At 29.7% G+C, this 19,522-nt stretch overlaps 1 protein-coding gene across 2 annotated transcripts in view; it reads left to right on the forward strand.

Annotated features, from left to right (window-relative positions):
• The window catches only part of LOC142324029 (uncharacterized), a 99,331-nt gene that overhangs the window by 50,607 nt on the left and 29,202 nt on the right, over positions 1 to 19,522 (forward strand). For both annotated transcript variants that reach the window (XM_075364594.1, XM_075364595.1), the window contains 2 exons: positions 13,535 to 13,677; positions 16,705 to 16,836. In XM_075364594.1, coding sequence (XP_075220709.1) covers positions 13,535 to 13,677; positions 16,705 to 16,836 — 275 coding nt within the window. The remainder of the gene's footprint in view (positions 1 to 13,534; positions 13,678 to 16,704; positions 16,837 to 19,522) is intronic.

Genomic DNA, 19,522 nt, shown 5'->3' on the forward strand with positions numbered 1-19,522 from the left:
GGTTTCAGTTCCCAGCTTCAGTCTAATTTTTTTCCATTATTAATCATTCTGTATATCTGCATAAGTAAATGCTTTATATATGTTTATCCATCTAAGTAAAGGATAAAGGGAAGATGGAAATCTGCCATCAGTTCCACATTAGGACATGTATGTATTGTATTTGTATCCAATATTAGCCTTTTTCATATGCTTTGTGTGTATTGAATTAGAGCATCTATATGTCAGAAAGGACTAATGGATTTAAAGATGTCAGTTTTTCATCAGAACATTGGAGTAAATTAAAATTAGAAGCAATTTAACAGCTTAACTTTTTTTTCTGTGTTATATACTTACAAATTATGATTTTTTTTTTTAATTTCTTAATTCACAGTTACATTTTAGATTGGTGATATTGTTCTTTTGTAAATATTTTAGTTTTTACACTTTTCATTTGAATAGTTTTTGTGTTGAGTATACAATCATTTAGTGATTCCTATTGCTTATGATTACCATTATCTTTTGTCTTGTGTAGTTAAGGATATGTTGTGCAGTTATATCTTACGTTTTTGTACCTGTAATCATGGGTCTATTATTAAAACAGTTTCATCATAAAGAAATAGATCATTTTAATGAAATTATTAAATGTTAATTTATATGTATTTATATTCTAAGAAAAATAAATATATTTATTTTATTTAGATAATTACAAAGGTTTTTTTTTAACTTCAGAAAATGCAGCGGTTAAAGATTATTTTACCATGTGGAAATTAAAATAGGTTAGGTGCTTTATTCCATTTTTGTGTTTGTAATTTTTTTTCCCTTGTAGTATACTTTTATTTTCATTTAGTGTGGTAAGAATGCTTAATCATAACTGTATAACATCAGAATTATTTTCATTATAATATATAGTGCATTTTGTTTTCTAGTTTTTATTATACGCTTTTTTTTGTTAACGGTTAATCCACCACAAAAACCATAAGTTTTATGTGTGAGGTATATGTAAAATTTATTGTGCGATAAAAATGGCAAACCCGACCGGGATCCAATCCCATAACCTTTCATATAAAAGGCAGAGAAGCTATCATCCCACTGTGAAGGTAAATGGATTTTTTCTGCAAGTCTTTTAATTCATTGAAGAAAGCCACATTTCTTGATCAGGTAAGTTATTTTCTCAGTTATTTATTTTCATTGTTTATTAGTGTAATTTTTAGCAATATAATAAATTTGACTGAAAATTTAACTGTTATTCACTGAACTTTTTTTTATTCTGTACTTTCTTATTTACTAATTTATTGTAACAATAAAATTAATTTGTAAATGAAATTAATTGAAGCGATTTGTTGCTACTAGATATTGTTAGCTTATGACATTTTTTATTCATTTTCTAAATAAATTAATAATATATATATATATATATATATATATATATACATATATTTAAAAAGAATATATGAGGGGTGGCAATGATGTAATGCACACTGGATCATAACAGAAGAAAATGTTGTACAAAACAATAGCTACTGCCATCTTGTAGTTTCATTCCCCTTCTACTAACATTCTAAAACTTGTTTACCTATGTCCTCTCATTTGCTGTCATTTTCCATTGTTATGAGTTGAGTATGCCTGCTATGTTAACCTCTAAAACAGCAGTGATTTAATTTTTAACAGTGGAAAAATGTGATCCTGCTGCTAGGTGGCATGTGTGTCTTGTTCATCAATCCATAGAACCAATAATTCTTCATCATGATAATGCTCAGTCACACACATCATTTGCAACTGCTGAGGCTCTTTTAAAGTTGAATTTTGAACATATTCCATACCCTTCACACCCACCAGATATGTTACCCTGTGATTTTCACCTTTTTCTGCAGTTAAAGAGAGATAGTAAATATATTCATTTCATCACAGATGATGAACCGAAGGACGCAGTGATATCATGTATCAAGGAAAGACCGCCAGCATTTTTTATTGACCGATTGAGAAAACTGGGATACCACTGGGAGAAATGTGTAGCTGTAGGCTGTGGAAAAATAAATTTAAGCTTTTGTAGCAAATAAAATATACTTTTGTGCCATATTTGTTTCATTTCACTGTCTCTTTTCAATTGCAGGTTATGAGCAACTGTGCAGTATGTTTTAGCCATCCCATATATAAATTTTATTTTTTTTTATACAATGCAATAGAGATCATTTTATTTTTAAATCAGGTTTTCTTTTTATCTCCTTCTGTATTGTGTAATTATAGTTTCTAAACCCATCTCATATAACTAGACAGATAACATATTCAAGGCTATATAAGCCCATATAATTGAATTAATAGCAAATCCAAAGAAACATCCTATGCAAGGTTATTGCGACTAGTTGATTTACTATTATTTCTTTTTGTTAATTTCCCTTCAGAAATTAGCTTTTTTCTGATTGCAACATGTTTTCTGATTTTATAACATTTTTTGCTATATATATACTCCATTTTTATTATTAAGCCACAGCTACACTTAATGATCAAATATGGTATGAACAAACTATATGGAATGCAAAAATGTAGATTATTGGTTATTGATTGATACATCAGAGGAACAGTGGAATTTTTGTAAACAAAAATCTTTTAATGATCATTAAAGAATTATTTAAATGTTTACTTTCTGATTTTTAGTTTAAGTCAAACGTTAATTAAAAATAAAAATAACATTTTTGTGCTGTGTTATTTGGAACTTCGCAAAAGTTGAGTTCTTTTAATTTATTTATTAAAACAGAGAATTTTTTTATTTCATCAATTCCACTTTCTTTATGCTTAAACATTTAATGAATACAGGATTTAAATTTAGTGGGTAATGAAAAGATTTTTTTTTTTTGATTTCTGAAATCCTCAGAAAAGCCAGAAAAACATATTTAGGCCATATATAGTTTTAATTAAAGTACGAGAATGTCTAAAATTAAGTTTCCCAATTCACTACTTTTTTAATAGTTTAATTTTAAAAAAACATTTTTTTTTTGTCTTCAGTCATTTGACTGGTTTGATGCAGCTCTCCAAGATTCCCTATCTAGTGCTAGTCGTTTCATTTCAGAAACGACTAAAAAAAACATTAATTTTTTGAAATTATGTATACTTTTTTAAGGTATCTTTCAATATCGTTATCCTCTCAGTTGATGCACTTGCCTATCCATGAAATTTTCAGTAATATATCACTACTTAAATAATACAGATATATTTGTTCTTAACTTTTGGAATTATGATGTTTACTGGAATATCTGTTCTTCATTCACAGTCATTATTTGTTCCATGCTCTTATTATTTGTTCCATTATGTTCTTGAAACTGGAGAAAAACTGTATGAGGGAGATGCATCTGTATGATGATTTTTCTTGTGTTTCTCTTATCACTTACCATGGGTCTTTGAAATAAGCCTTGTACTTTCCTGTACTCTGAATTGTCATGTACAATGTTCCATATTAAGCAGTATAGAAAATTGAATTTCACTTCCAAATATTTTAGTGTTGCACAGCAAATAATACATAAATATTTGACTACCAGGACAAGATCTGCTTTTCTGATATAGTACGTTCAAAAAGTAACTTTACGCCTGTTTTACTTTAGTACAATACGTAACATCGACTTACCTTACAGTAGTAATCAGAAATGGTCCCAATATGAACATCCAAACATATCTGCATGTGTTATTTGTTCTTGAAGATTCTCATAGTTTGTTCAGTTGGAATGTTCTTGGTGAAATCACAATGAGCAGTTTGAGTTTCTGGAGGCTGCAGGGGGTTTTCTTGTTAAAGATTACTTTTTGCATAACCCCAGAAGTAAAAATATAATGGACTTAAGTCCAGAGAATGAAGTGGCCACAAGTCCTTAGAAATGATTCGTTCTTTGAAAACCTCTTGTAATAATTACATTGAACGCCTGCCTATATGCCCAGTCATGTCATCTTGTTGAATCCAAACATTATTGATTTCATCCTCAGTTAGCTTTCCCATGAACTGAATGATTTCACAATAACGAGCTGAATTTATTGTTTCTGCAAAGGATATCAAGCTGATATTCCTGGTTATTGTAATCCACACTGCAATCTTATGGTCATGTAGAAGAATTTCATGTGTGGCTGTGGTTTGTTGGCAGACTGTAAATGGGACCTCTGTGCATGAAAATACTCTGATAAGCTGAATCATGCTTCATCAGTATAGAAAACATTTCCAAAATATTTTCAGAATTATCTGACTATATTTGAATGATTTTCAGTTTAATTTGTACGACTTTCAATTTATATCAGATGCAACCAAGCTTCTTATGAACTGACTTGTGTGCAGTTGCAGTACCAATGTTTTTCTGTGAAGCTGACTCTTGCATGGACTTGTTGGGATTATGTTGCATAGCAGTTTGATATGTCTTGCAGTTTTTCTTCATCGGGTACTGATGATATACCAATTTGCTCATAGTCCTTTAGTGATCCCTTTTCCCTAAATTTCTCAAATAGTACTCTTACACTACGTCAATTAGGAACTGGTGTACCCAGAAATCTTAACAGAAAACTAGTATTTCACTATCTATATGTACTCACCATGCTCATGGAAGACAAGCTTAATGAGAAATATTCACTGTTCAAAAGTTAACACCATCATTCTGAGCACAGATGGAAAGACGTGGTCTCAAATCGTTCAAAGGCGACAAATACACAATGAACAAGAAAGAACTAGAGATATCTTCTCATTTATGGTCACCAGCTGATTGACTTTTGGAAGCAAACTACATACAATGCAGGATTACCAATCTTTGCTGAAAACACTACTCATAACGTGTAAAATTCCTTTACATACAATCGTGTTTATACACGATTATACTTGTGCAATTACTTTTTGAATGTACCATAGAATAATTACTCCTTTGTTTGTTCATAAAATTTACTCAACTGTTATGAAATTTCAACCTGATGTACACTCTTCACTTGAACGTTGTTTATTGCTTTAAGTTCATAGTGAATTTTGATTGATATCCTTTTCCTCACTAAAACCAAATAAATTGCAACCCTCTTCTGTACAGATAGATGGAACAGTCATCATTGTTTAATTACCTTCAACAGAAGAAGGGTTTGGTCAGATATATCAGTTACTCTAACACACAGCATCTAAACTTAAGTATTGTTTAAGAACCAACCCATTATATGTTGTACATTTGCAGGAACTGAAGATTTCCCCTTGCAAAGAAAGTTACTTATCTTATCAGATTATATTTTATATCAATCAATGGATATGGTTAGTTGACAAAGAATATATTTAAGATCAGAAAACAAAATAATATTTTTGAATTTAGAACAAATGTACTGTAATTGAATTTTTTGTATTTTTCCTTTTGTCCAGCCAGCGAGTATCTCTTTATATAATTTTTGTAATTAATCTGTTTGAATGGGATTAAGCTGATAAAAAATCCTTCCAAGTCATAAGTCTCCATTTCAATTCCAGTGACATCTATTCTCAAAAACATCACTGTAATTTTTTTTTGTTCGCTTTCTTCTTCAAATCATGCAGGAGTATAGAAATTTAGATTTCTTATTCTAAGTATTTATTTTTTTTATATATTAAATATTAAAATTTTATTGTATGAAAATTTATTATAAAAATCATTAATTTTTGCTGTTTTTGTCAACATTGTGTTGTAGTAATTTTTTAAATGTTATTTTTTGTTTAAATTGTAACTTTTTTTTCAAATTTACCTGGGGTACATTAAATCAAATTATTTTCATGTGTGTTTTTTTTCTCTAACTGTAATATCTCTAGTTCTTTTCTTTCTTCCAATACTTTTTTTACATGACTTCCTCCTTATTTCTGATATCTTGACTCCATTTTGGCTGAGACTTTTTCTTGAAATCTTACCTGTTTAGTTTTAAGTGTCGTTCTGATTTTTTGCCTATTGTTGATCTTTTCATGGATATTTAGTTCTTTCATATCTTCTTGAGTGTATTTGAACCAGTCTGTCTTGGTTTTTCTGTTCATAAAGAAGTTGAAAGTCAGTTTTGATTTTTTGTTTGATGTGTAGTAGAAGCCTGATTCTTCTTTTCTTCATCTTCAGATTTTTTGATTTTTCTGTATAGTTCTTTGTTCGGTATCAGTTTTGTTTCATCATTTTGAAATTTCTGCCAGAGGATTTTTCTGATTATTTTTTTCTTTCTTTTTCAATTTGTCCTTTGCTTTAGTATTAATGTTAATGTTGTGTATAGAGCTTCTGGATTTATTACTGTTCTGTAGTGTCTAAATTTGGAGTTCCAGGAAAGTAAGTAAGGTGTTTTTGGTTAGCTGGGCTAGTCCAATCTTCTGCATTTTGTTTTCTGTTGATCTCAATAGTCGATTTCTATCGATTTAGTGATACTTGGTGTGGTCTACTTTTTCAGTCTTGTAGTTGACTATACAAGATACTGTGATGCCTTATTTTTTTTTTGTCGAGTCAAGTTTTCCAAGAGCTAAATATTGTATTTTTTTGTCTGTGGTATAGTAAATTTTACTTTACCGTGAAAGAAAAGTATTTTAAAATAGTTAGTTTCTAATAATTACTATTTCTTTATCTTTTGACCTGTTAAAAGCATATATTTTTTTGTGTTTGCAGTTAATTGATTGATATGGAGGGCAAAAAAGTATCGGATACCCATTAAAAAAAAAAAAAAAAATTAGTGTGGATCTTATGAATTCAGATGTATCATTTTTCTTTGATCCTGATAAAGAGTAGCAAGAAGTTGAGGTGGAAGTCAGTGTAAAGTACTTGTGCTTGAGGAGGAAAGTGGAACCAAACTAGCAAACCTTAATACATCTTTTCTAGAGGTAACAATGGCCTCTTAGGTTGAAGTATCTGAAGATGCTGCTTCCATCTGTTTCCTTTATTTACTATTCTCCAGTGACCTTGCTGGAACATTTTAGTAAAGGAAGTATTATATATATGCTGAATAAGTGCTGCAGAATGCCATATAACATTCATAAGAATTAAAAGTGGATAGGTACTACAGATAAAAATATAAAATTCTTTATCGGTATAATCTTTATTTGAATTATTGTAATAATATAGATGACTGTTGAAAACCAATTTCTGTAGAGTGTTGCCAAAATGAGAACAAAGTATTATGGATATGATGATCCTTTTGAGCCACTTGCTGGAAGTGGTAATTAAAAACAAAACTGACTGAAACAAGCAGGTCGGTTCTAAGATTGTGCCATGTGGGGATTCGAAACCAATTTGTAATGTTGTAAAAGAGAAGGATTGGAAGCCCCAGCTTACCATCCAGGATTCAAGAAATTATTGTATAATGCATTATACAGTATGACGATGAATTTACAGTGGGGTTTTAGACTCTTGTAATAAACAAACAGAACATACTAAAGTGATAATATTGATATCTGGCAGTTCATTATAGAGCAACTCAAAAAGTTCTGAATTATGGAATATGCTTTGGATGTTTGCACAGCTAATCAGTGATTGTGACACAGTGTATCATATCAGTTGACAATAGATAAGGACAGTTTAGAAGATTTAATGTATTATTTGGATAACCAAATTTGAATTGGTGTCTATTGATTTGTAGTGAATATCATTGTGTTGTTTTTAATAATGCACCACTACATAATAATAATAATATTCACCATTGAGGTCACAAGCTTATGAAAACTTGCAGCTTTTTTGTCACACAGCATTCCAGCAGGTTGTCTTCTGTGATTATTGAGTTGATGCTAGTATAGAGAGCTACACAAGGAGCCACAATAAATTGATAGGATCTTACTTCAAGAACACAAACATAACAGTCACAACTTAATGTTTGGTGTTCCCTTAAGCATGATATAGAATGAGTACAAATAATTCCATTCCCTCATGTCCAAAGTTCTATGTTGTCATATAATAATACGTTGTCATATCTGATATGTTGGAATTATATGCAGTACTCTGTATTACAAATGAAAAGTAAGTTTAAATAAAATGGTACTTCTTTATATTACAGAAAAATTATTTATGTTTTTGTCATATGAGGGATTTCCATTGCTGGATAGGAAGGCTCTGTGATCACTGGTTTGTTACCAAGGTTATATCAAATAAAGATTAAGTTCATAGAAGTGATACTGTACTCTTAAAAGCAAGAATCACACAGGTAGTTGAATCTGTCATACCTCATGTGCTTTGTTGTGTATGACAAAAACTCCTCTATCATTAAGATGGCTGCTGGGTTTATTAATGTAATCCATATCAAGTTGCATTAAACATGTGAAAAGAATTTTGTGAGTTACTGTTTTATTAAATTTATCTGATTATAAAAATAATTTGTTCTTAATCTCTTCCCCCCCAAACTAGAGTATAGACACTATTTAGTATAATATTACATTTATTATTGTGCATTTGTATGTTCATCATCATAATTTACTTAGGTAATTGTGTTTTTATTGTAATTATATTTAATCTGTAGTTTTAGAATAAATATATTATTTCATAATATTAGTGTTTTTTAATATCCTTTATTTTAGTTCTTTTATATACTCTCTTAGCAAAACAGTGTTGAATTTTAGGATTTAAACAATAAAAAAAATTTGCAATTTTAATTTGAGGTGAACTTTTTCTTTTTTAAAGATCACCCCAAATATTATCTACTTTTACTACATAATATTATAAGGTTATGTACTACTTTATAATACATAGCCCCAAATATTAATTACATATTTATATTTAAAAATTATTCTTGTTGTATTACAGATAAAATAAATTGAAATACTTGGTTGATGGGTTTTAACTGTTAAAAAACAGGAAAATTATTCATTCAGTTGATTCAACTTAAAGGGTTAAATTAGAAAAAAAAAATGTTTCTATCGTTTGTCTAGAATTTTAGATGTGTAGATATTGTGATGATGAGTATACATAGAGGCCATATAGAATATATATAAAGGCTGATGAATATTTATGAGGCTGTTTGAAAAGTTCTCAGCCTGACAAAGAAAACAAGATTTTTCAGACACTTTATTTTTTAATATAGTCACTTTGCAGTTCAATACATTTAGACAACAGCTTTCCTTACTTTTTAATAGCTTCAGTATATTGCAATTTGTCCAGCTCTGTAAAATAAGCAGTTGTCTCAGCTTTGATCTCATCATTTAAAGTGAATTTTCATCCAACAAGCTATTTCTTCAGGTTTGGGAAGTAGAAGTAATCACTGGAAGTCAAATCCAGTGATTATGTCACATGTGGAAGCACTTCAAATTATAGGTCATGAAGTTTTGTAGCAAAATTTTATTGTGATGAAAGAGTACTTTTATTTTTGGCCAAATGTAGACGTTCAGCCTGAGTAGCACCCTTCAATTGGTCCAGTAAGTAAACTGTAATACTCCCTGATGATGGTCCTGCCTTTTTCCAGCACCATACCTTAAAAATCCCAGAAAACCATAGCCATGAGGTTTCTTGCACATGGAACTGTTTTTGTTTTGTTTGGCGCGCTTTCACCTGCTACTACCCACTGTTGGACTGCTGTTTGTTTTCTGGTATGCAGTGATGAATACATGTTTCATTTACTGTTATAAAATATCAAAGAAACTCAGTTAAATTGATTTTAAATAAGTCTAAACACGGCAACATCAGATTTGATAAAAATATGGCATAAGTCTCCCTATCCCCCATACAGCTCTAATCATGTATTATCAGTCACTGACTACCCCATTTGTGCAAGGCATTAGATTGTGCTTTGAGATGTGTGAGCCCAGCATTATGCAGTTTAATGCCATAAAGATTTTTCTTGGATCTTTTCTTTTTGATGGCTTCTCAGTGTGTTTTTTTTTTAATGACACCATGTAATGTTTACTGTTCATTGTTGGGCCTGTTCAAAAAAATCCAACAAAATGATTCCTCTCTGATCCAAGAACAAGAACCATTCTAGAACTGTTTAAATAACTTAAAATTATTTAAAAATGGATGTGAATTAATTGATGATTACTTGTATTCAAGAAAGTCCTCTTTCATCATCAATTGTAATGGACTTGAGCATTCTAATTGTAATTTGACTGTGTGGGAATTGATGATGTAACATTTCATTCGGCTTATATCATGATATTCTTGCCTGCTTTGTCTGATGTCACTGGAACAAAAAGATACTTAAAGATTAAGATGTTTAATCTTTTAGGATAAATATCTCAGTACAGAATAGAACTACTTTCAGAATTATCAATTTAATGGTCTTTGTGAAAAAAGACAAAGATCATTAAATTGATCTTGCCATCAAGACTGATGGCTACTTCTAGCCGAATAACAAAAGTTCTGTTATTTCTTTTAACAGATTTCATACAAGTACTACAGAATTATCTGAATCAAAAATTGCAAAAAAAATCATTTCTGTGTATGGAGGGGAATTACATGTTACATTTATAAATAAATGTATAACAATAAATATGAAGGACATTTAGTAATTAACGAGACAGATTGATGTAGAGGAAAAACAATTTATTTAATGACAGTGAAACTTACACTACTTTTCAACATAGTCTCCAGCAACATTTAGACACTTGTCCCACCGTTCTGTGAGCTTTCTGATTCCTGACGAAGTCTTCACCTTGCAGTTTGAACCATTTGTGTACTGCTTTTTTGATTGCTTCATTTTCATTGAACTTCTTGCTGCAAAAAAAGTCTTTGAGTGGGCAAAACAAATGAAAATTGTACAGGGTGAGATCTGGGCAGTAAGGAGGATGTGGCAACACCTCCCAACTCAACTTCTCAAGCATTTCTCTCCTTCTCTGAGTGATGTGGAGGCATGCATTGTCATGCAAGGGAATCACACCTTTTGAGAGAGCGCCCTGACGTTTTCTCCTTTTCGCAGTTCTCACTTTCTGTTGGAGCATGTTAGAACAGTACTCACTGTTCACAGTATGTTCTTCTAAATATTCACCAAAAATAGGGCCTTGCAAATCCCAGAAGACTGCCAACATCACTTTACCGGCTGACATGAAAGTTTTGAATTTCTTTTTGGTGGGTGAATCCAGATGTTTCCACTCAAGACTTTGCCATTTGGATTCGGACTCGAAGTGGTTTATCCACATTTCATCACAGGTTATTATATGATATAGAAAGTTATATTGTAATAATGTTTCAAACCGTTCTTTGAGCTCAGAACAGATCCAAATCTGGATGTCTTTATGGGCTTGAGTCAACTGTCTTGGAACCCATCTTGAACATGTTTTGCAATAATTCATCATGTCACGAATGAATGAATGCATGGTTCTAACATTAATATTACACAAACTAGCAATTTGGGAAATTTTGATTTACCTGTCCGTGAATAAGATCATTTATGCGATTTTGCAGCGCGGTAGCCAAAACTTCAAATGGTCTTCCAGAGTGATGAAAATAAGTCACATTTGTTACGTCTGAATTAAACTGTTCACCCTTTTATACACATTACTGCGGTTGAAACACTTTCCACCATACTGTTTCAACATTCTTGAGTAAATTTTTGCTGGTTTCACAACTTCTGATAGCAAAAATTTCATCACTTATTGTTGCTCTTCCGGTGTACATGTTTCAAGCAAAGCTGAAATCAAGAAAGTAGTTATGTTTAGATTAATTATGATCAAATGGCTGATTAAATTTGTTTCCAAGGTTGTCTACTTGACTCTCAAAAAGTTTAATTGTCATTCAATGAAGGATTTTTTCTCTATATCAATTTGTCTCATTAATTATTGAACGTCCCTTGTAAGTCTTTTCCTGATTAAAGTCAAGTCTCTCTGTTCTTGCAACATCAATGTTAACTGTTTAATGTAGTGTTTGCAATAATTTGTTATGGCCGAGTGCTATTTTAATAATTTATTTTTTTGAAATTACTTGTCATTGCTTTATCTATAAATTATCATACTACTCAACAATTTTCTGAGCAGTTGGCATCCATTAGAATTACTGTAGAAATATAAAATAAAACTTTATTGCAATCCTGTATCCATTTTCTTCAGTCTAGTAGATGTTGGATGCAGCTGATATTCAGCCCTGGAAGTGACATATTCATTTTGTATACCATAGGGTCTGGCTTAATAATGAACATCATTATTCTCAGAGAAGAAACACTCTGACCAGTGGCACTTGTGTCTTAGGTATTTAGTGTACTTAACAGTCATAAAGAAAGACTGTGACAGTTAGTGTAAAGTAACAAATAAATGTATTTGTTGTGTGATAGTGAATGTATTCCTTTGTGTCTCCTCTCATGTGTTTTGTTTTTTCTCAGCTTGCTTATTGTATTCAGTTTTCAAAAAAATTCTCTATTTTTCAGGTTTTAAAATGCAAGTATTGGCCACATTTCCAATTTCTTTTAAAATCTCACTATCATTCTTTTCTCTTCTTTCTATCATGTTAAGCATTTATCTTCTGTTGAAACTAAGTTCTGTAATTTTTTCTTTAGGCTCTGACATTTCAGTGAAAATTAAATAAACTAAAATACTTCAAAATAAAAATAAAGTAATTTATCAGTTTCGATTTAACTGTAAGTGTAACAAAAAAACCTCTATAAAAACGTTTTTTAACATTTTTCTTACCTAACAAAACACAACACTGTAATTCGTAAATTATAATAATATTTATGATCGACTTATAAAAACATAATAATATAAAGTAGTTGAAGTAAATTCATAAAAACAGTAATAAGATGTCAGTAGAAAGGATTACTGGATAGTTTGTTTAAATGCTTCACTAAAATGACACTGAAGGAAGAGCATAATTTTGATTTGTTGAAAGATGAGTCTCACAAAGAGTTGAGATACAATAAAATCATTGAGTAGTAAATCTTGGGCAAGTTGTTATTCAGGATCTAAATACATAAAAAAAAAAAACTGATGTATGGTAATGTCATCTTAAAGGTATAGTGGCAGAAGTACAAAAAGAGGTAGGGGAATTGTGATTACATCATAAATTGGTAACTTCAAAAGGCCTTATATCCTTACCTAAACAAAACTTCTGTACTACAGTGACACAAATACAGCACATGTAAGCATAATAAATTAAGTTGTTAAGCTTTTATTATTTTTTATAGAAAATTATTGGGATTAACCAAAATAAATTTCAAATAGTAATCGGACCTCATATTTGTTATTAGTAAATCAAAATTTAATAGGATTGAAAAATATATATAACTGCAGCGTTAATCTTGAATTGAGTTGATTTCACTGAAAGTGTTTATAAAATCAAAACAAAGATGACTACTTTAAAATCCTTAAAGATTTATGGATTATTTTTCAAGAGCCCTTGGTGAATTTTGTTTTCATTGTCAATATTAATAAATTTTATTTTTGTATCTATTTATTGTATCATATTTTATTATATTAGCATATAAAAAATTGCGTGATTCAGCACAGAGGTGTAGATATGTTTTTCTAGTTTAATGATGAAAAGTTATAACACAATGACTCGTAGATCATAATTATATTTTTTAATGAAATTTATTTTAAAAGAGATATAAGTATTATGTGGTGTTTGTTTATCTTTTTTTTCTAGATCTGATGAAACTTTTTTAACAACTTAAAATATTTATATTTAGTATTTTCTGATTATTTGTATTATTGTTAATTTAGGAGAACGACCTCATGTTTGTCCTGAATGTGGAAAGAGTTTTGCATTAAAACATTGCCTCAGTACTCATCTGCTTTTACATAGTGCTGAACGCCCGTATAAATGTCCTGAATGCAGCAAGACGTTCACTTTAAAACATCATTTGGTATATCTTTTTTCTTTTATTTTTATTTATTTTTAACAATTATTTATAGGTTTTTTATGTATGCAGTTTTGATTTATGTGGTAGCAATTATAAATTTTCTTAAAAATGAGCAAATTAATTTAAAATTAATAGAAATGTTTGATTTGATAAAATTTTTGTTGACATTATTGTTCCATAACTTTTAATTCTGTATCCTCTTTTTTAATTTGAGATAATGTCCTACATTTTCAATTACTGCTTTACACACTGCAGTAATTTTTATCTCTGTAAATAAGTGCTTCATAGCCCTTTGCATGTGCTTCTCGCTTAATGTAAAGAGGGAAAAGGTATGCAATATACTGACACTTATTGTTTCATACTGAATGTGGTGGTATTGCTGGTAGTAGAAATAGCTTAAATATTGTAGGAATTCTTATAAAGTGTAGTTTTAAGCTTTCATTGTTACTACTGGCACAGTAAAAAATGTTACATTTATTGTAGCATTCTGTTTTTATTAGTTGTGAAATTACAGATCCTTGAGTTAAGTAATATAGAAAACATTTTTAAGATGGGGGCAGACTATTCTGAAACCCAGATAATTTTAAGATACCTCAAAGTTTTGAGTCCTGTATTGACCAAACTGTTGTGTTGCTCTGAAGAAATTACTAGACACTTGATAGTTTCTATTAATTGACTAGACTTTTAATTGTTATTTATCAGTATTATTCTTCCAAGCATGAGGATAATGAACAGTGTGGAAGTCCATACCCCCACTGGCTAGGTGGGAAGGTTGAACTTCACTCACCCTGACCAGCTATTCTTAATTAAAATAGTCTGAAAAACATCTTATACCACACATAATCTTTGGTATGGTCCCTAAATTGTATTTAAGGTTCATAATCGTATCCTTGATTATGTAATAGATGTTAGTTAGGAACCTTCACAAAAGACGTGTTCAATGAGAATAATGCGTTCCTCTACTGAAAGAACCATTATGTTTCTCGCACTGTTGATCTCGATAAATGAAACTAAGTACGTTCAATCACAGCTCAACAACTGATGTCTTGGTTTATTACTGAGCAACGCCCAGCAAACCCACAGGCAACCATCCTAATGCTGAAAGAACAGAATGCACCACATAATTCTACAGCATACTGCACAGTGACTTTCCGAACGTACTGTATGAAATGAAGAATTATAGAGGAGAAATTATTTATGGAAATGTATGGTAAATAGCTAGATCCTGGATGCTTAGAAGATTGGAATGGATGAAGTAGTAGTAATATGATACTCTTGTAACAACATAATCACAGATTAGTCTAACATAGATTTTGAATTTTTTTCTGATGTTTGGATCAACAAAGAGCAGATCAAACATGTTGTTTATGATATTAGTTCTTATCATTAGATGTGTGGTATAAATAATAATGAAAGTTGTGCTTAGATGGATTTGTTGAGTACTATAAATTAGATATATTTTAGTTGCTATACGTACATTTACATGACAATTAAATTTATATAAATTAGATTATTTATATTAAATAATTATTACTAACAACATTATTAATATTATTATTATTAAACAATTAAATTATTTATAAAGGTTGAGGAAAAAGTAAGTTCTTTTTCTATTAAAATTCTATCTTTGTTTTGAAATTTTGCGTTAAAATGAATTTTAATGAAAAAGTAAAACAAGGTTTTTTTTTTTATATATTTTAAGTGAAGTTTATTAACCCATATGTGCTGTTTTGATTGATCACCTTTTGCCATTTTTGAGGTAAAACCATAATCCTCTTGCAGTAGAACTATGTTTTCTGGATGAAAAACTAAATAAGTAGTTTTCACAGGCCTCTTTTGAAGCCAATTGTACTGTTAAGAGAGTTCTTTAGACAAAAACAAATGGCAGTCAAGCTGTGCAAGGTTAAGACTATTCTGTAGAGGCATCAAAACTTCCCAACCAAGCTCTCTCAATTTTTGGTGGGTCACCGAAGATGTGTGGGATCTGACATTATATTGGAAAATGACACCTTTCCTATCTGTCAATTCTGGTCCCTTTATTTTGATTGCTTGGTGTATTCTTTCCAGTTATTGACAGCTGAGGTTAGAATCAGTTGTTTGACCAGGCGGCAGCAGCAAGTAGTAAATAATTCCTTTCCAATCCAACTATACACAGAGAAACATTTTTCATGATGTCAGACCTGCTTTTGCCTCCATTTGCCGAGCTTTACCTTGCATTGACCATGATATTTTCTATACATTATTTTTGTATGTGATCCATTTTTCATCTTCCATGCTGAGCTTTTCAAAAATGGTTCAATTTCATTCCATATTAGCAGCGATTAGCAGATGGAAATTCACTCCATTAAATTGTTCATTTTTAAATCATGTTGCACTCCAAACATTGAGTCTTTTCTGTCCAGCTTTCTTCAAATGATCTAAAACTGCTTTATGGTTACTGTTTTATTCTTTATTAATATTGTAATTGTTAATGTGTCAGGCTTGCTCATTTTTTTTCCCTGACTTTTTCAGTGATTGGCTGTCAAGAGGAGGGTGCATCATTGACATCAAGATTTCCAAACTGAAAACACTTGAATCAGCTTTGTGCCACATGTACTGATACTACATCATGTCCATAAATATCACAATTTTTTTTTGCAGTCTGAGTCCCATTCCCTTTTTTGCAACAAGATTTATAAATTTATAAATTTTTTTTTTTTGTAATAAAATCTCAAATTGTATAGAATTTTTTCTTTATCTTCACAAAACAATAACTTTAAAATAAATAAACTAAAATATATTGTAACATTTTTAAAAATACGCAGTGATATGGTTACCTTTCAAAAGCATAAAAATGTTGCCAAATTTCATTAATATTACCAGAGTTATGTGATCCTAAAGCCATTTACCAGGATAATATGAAGAAACATTTTCCCCAACCCCAAAATATATATATATATATATATATATATATATATATATATATATATATACACACAGTATATGTGTATAGCATTTTTTTTTATTATTATTAATTTTTTTAACTTGTAGGTGAGCCATGAACGTGTCCATACAAGAGATCGTCCGTTTGAGTGTCCGGAGTGTGGACGTAGATTTCCACAGAAACGCCATCTAACAACTCATATAAAATTCCATTCTGGTGAACGACCATACTCATGCCCGGTAATTATTATTTATTATTAAAATAAGTGTGAGTTCTTATCTGCATGATCCTTTAAATTTATATTCGGTTTGAAAAAAGAATAAAATTGTGTAATCATTAACTTCCCATTATTTGATTTTCTCCAAGTAATCTGGTTTTTTTATTTACCATATCCTTTACAGAGTGAGTATTTTAATGAATTTCGTTTACAATTAGAGTAAAGGAAACTATTGTAGATTGAAATTATTCAAGAAACATTAAAAAAAATATGATATTTCACAAATATATGTTTTTTATTCTCTGCAGTATAGATGATTTAAGATTATGATTTTCAGAGCAATCCAGGTACTCCATGTTCTAAAATTTTTTAAGTAGTAACTGAGGTTAGTACTTATGAAATTATTGATGGCATATAGAAACTTATCAGATAAAATTATTTAAACAGCCAGATGAACTTATTTATAAATACATAAGATAAATAACAGGCAAAAAGGGAATTGGATAAAGCATGGGTAAAAGTTGCACTTTGCCCTCTTTATAGCAATGTAAAAAGTCTTTAAAAAATTCATGCTCTAACATTACCTTGGGAATTTTTAATGTTACCATTTGTTATTTCAGTAATATTGAGATTCTCTGAAATGATACTTCACTGATTTTAGTCAATAATTATATTTGTTGTTATTTTACTTTTAAATTGTAACAAGTAGAAATAATCTTTTGTTGGTGTTTTATGTGAGTATTGTTTGTTTTTACTTACTAATTATTATTATGATTTTTTTATATTTTTAAGTGTTGAGACTATTTTATTCGAATCCCTCAGTATCTACTGCTTGTTGTAATGACTGAAATGGCCATTTAATTAAAATTTTAAATTAATTTCTTTTTGTAAACTGTTGAATATTTTATAGTTTTAGATTTATCTCTGTGACCATTTAGCATAGCTCTCTTTCAGTTAATAAGTACCTGAGTCAATAGAGATTTTAACCTCAAAAAAATTTACTATAGTGATTAAAGTATTGGAATTGGTTCAGAAAAATTTGTAAAATAAAAGTGTACTCTATGTAACTCTAGGGCGCGAAATAAATAAATTTCTATAACTCTGTACCTATTAAAGATAATTAAAAATTCAAAAAGGTATGGATTCATAAGACCCGAGGCTACAGATTAGTAAAATGTTCAAAGTATTTTTAATTTCTGATTGCTTGTTAATCCAGATTTACAGCGAAAATTTACAAGTTGGTGATAAAACACCTATAATAATAAACAAATTGCAAAAAATTAAAAAGTTAATATAGCATTCTCTTCTTCAGATTACCTACTCATTCCATAAGGGATATCTTATTTAATTGTTTATTTATCAATGTTTGAAAATTGCATTTTTTAGAAAAAGCATGTTCTGATATCTCAGCTAATACTCAAAACCGATCATTATTAACTTAGTTTCTCAAATATAAAGATATTGTAATTGTTATTTGTAAGGTAAAACACGTACTTTAAGATGGCAGAGGTGGTTTTACAAAAACTTTAATTTTTCAAAGAGTTTTAGAAAGTAAATGTTAGTTAACCTCATACATGAAAATGACACTACAAACAAATTGTTATAAAAAATGAATGAAAATAGATATTTTTATGCAACTTTATAGATTTATGTAAAAACATATCATTTATCAATATTTAACCGTAAATTTGATTGATTTTGCAAAACTTTTTGCTGTTTGTGGAAAAAAGTTTTATGAAAAAATATCTAGTTTTTCATCAATATTTTGTTTATTTTTAATCTTATGAAAAAATAAATACTTCCAATAGAAAACTAAGACAATTTTGTGTAAAAAAAGGCCCCAAACTCTTTTCTACAAGCAAAGTAAAGAAATTATGGATAAATCATTAATTTATATATTTACTGTTACTGTATACAAGAAGGTATCCAGTTTCCAAGCTACTCCACATCATAGCATGATTTTGGTGCTTATTGTAAAATTCGCTACCACCTTAGTTTTGCTCATAGAAAAAAGTACCTGGGAGGATTTTTATGAAAAATTTCCTCTGCTATCAATTGTTTTTTTTTTAATTTTTACATGTGATTTAAAATAAAACTGCTGTTGATGAAAAACTAAAAATTTTTCATTAATTGTTTTAACAAAAAGCAAATTATATAGTTATTTGCTCATGTCCACTAGGGGCACACTTTTATGCTACATACTTTTCCGAATCCATTCCAATAATTTATTTGCTGAAGTGAATTTTTTTTTGAGGTTAATGACTTTTTGAGTCTTTTGACTTAGCTAAAGTCCATGTGCAGGAAATTGGCCAATGTTTTAAAACATTAAAGATAAAACATGCTTGTCAAAAAAGGAGGCATCTATAAATAAACATATGAATGCAGTAATTCTAATTAAAAATGTTGAATAAACTACATGAAAAATTGAAATTAGAATAATGGGGCATTTGACAAATTATAAGAAAAGAAGCTCAAAGAATTAGGGCATGGGCCCAACTTTGATGGGAATTGATAATAAAATAAGTGAATTGTAAACCAGAGTTTTAAAATATTTCCATAATAAACAGCAGCTGGAGAATTTCCATACTTTATTAACAGTGGCTAGAGAAAATTCATTATCAAATAATGATATGTGACCAGTTTCTAAGTATTCCTAAATATCTTTTAATTTATTATAAACATTCTTTGAAACTTTTAGCATAAGAACA

Source organism: Lycorma delicatula, chromosome 4 (assembly GCF_047948215.1).
Source record: "Lycorma delicatula isolate Av1 chromosome 4, ASM4794821v1, whole genome shotgun sequence".
Taxonomy (NCBI): domain Eukaryota; kingdom Metazoa; phylum Arthropoda; class Insecta; order Hemiptera; family Fulgoridae; genus Lycorma; species Lycorma delicatula.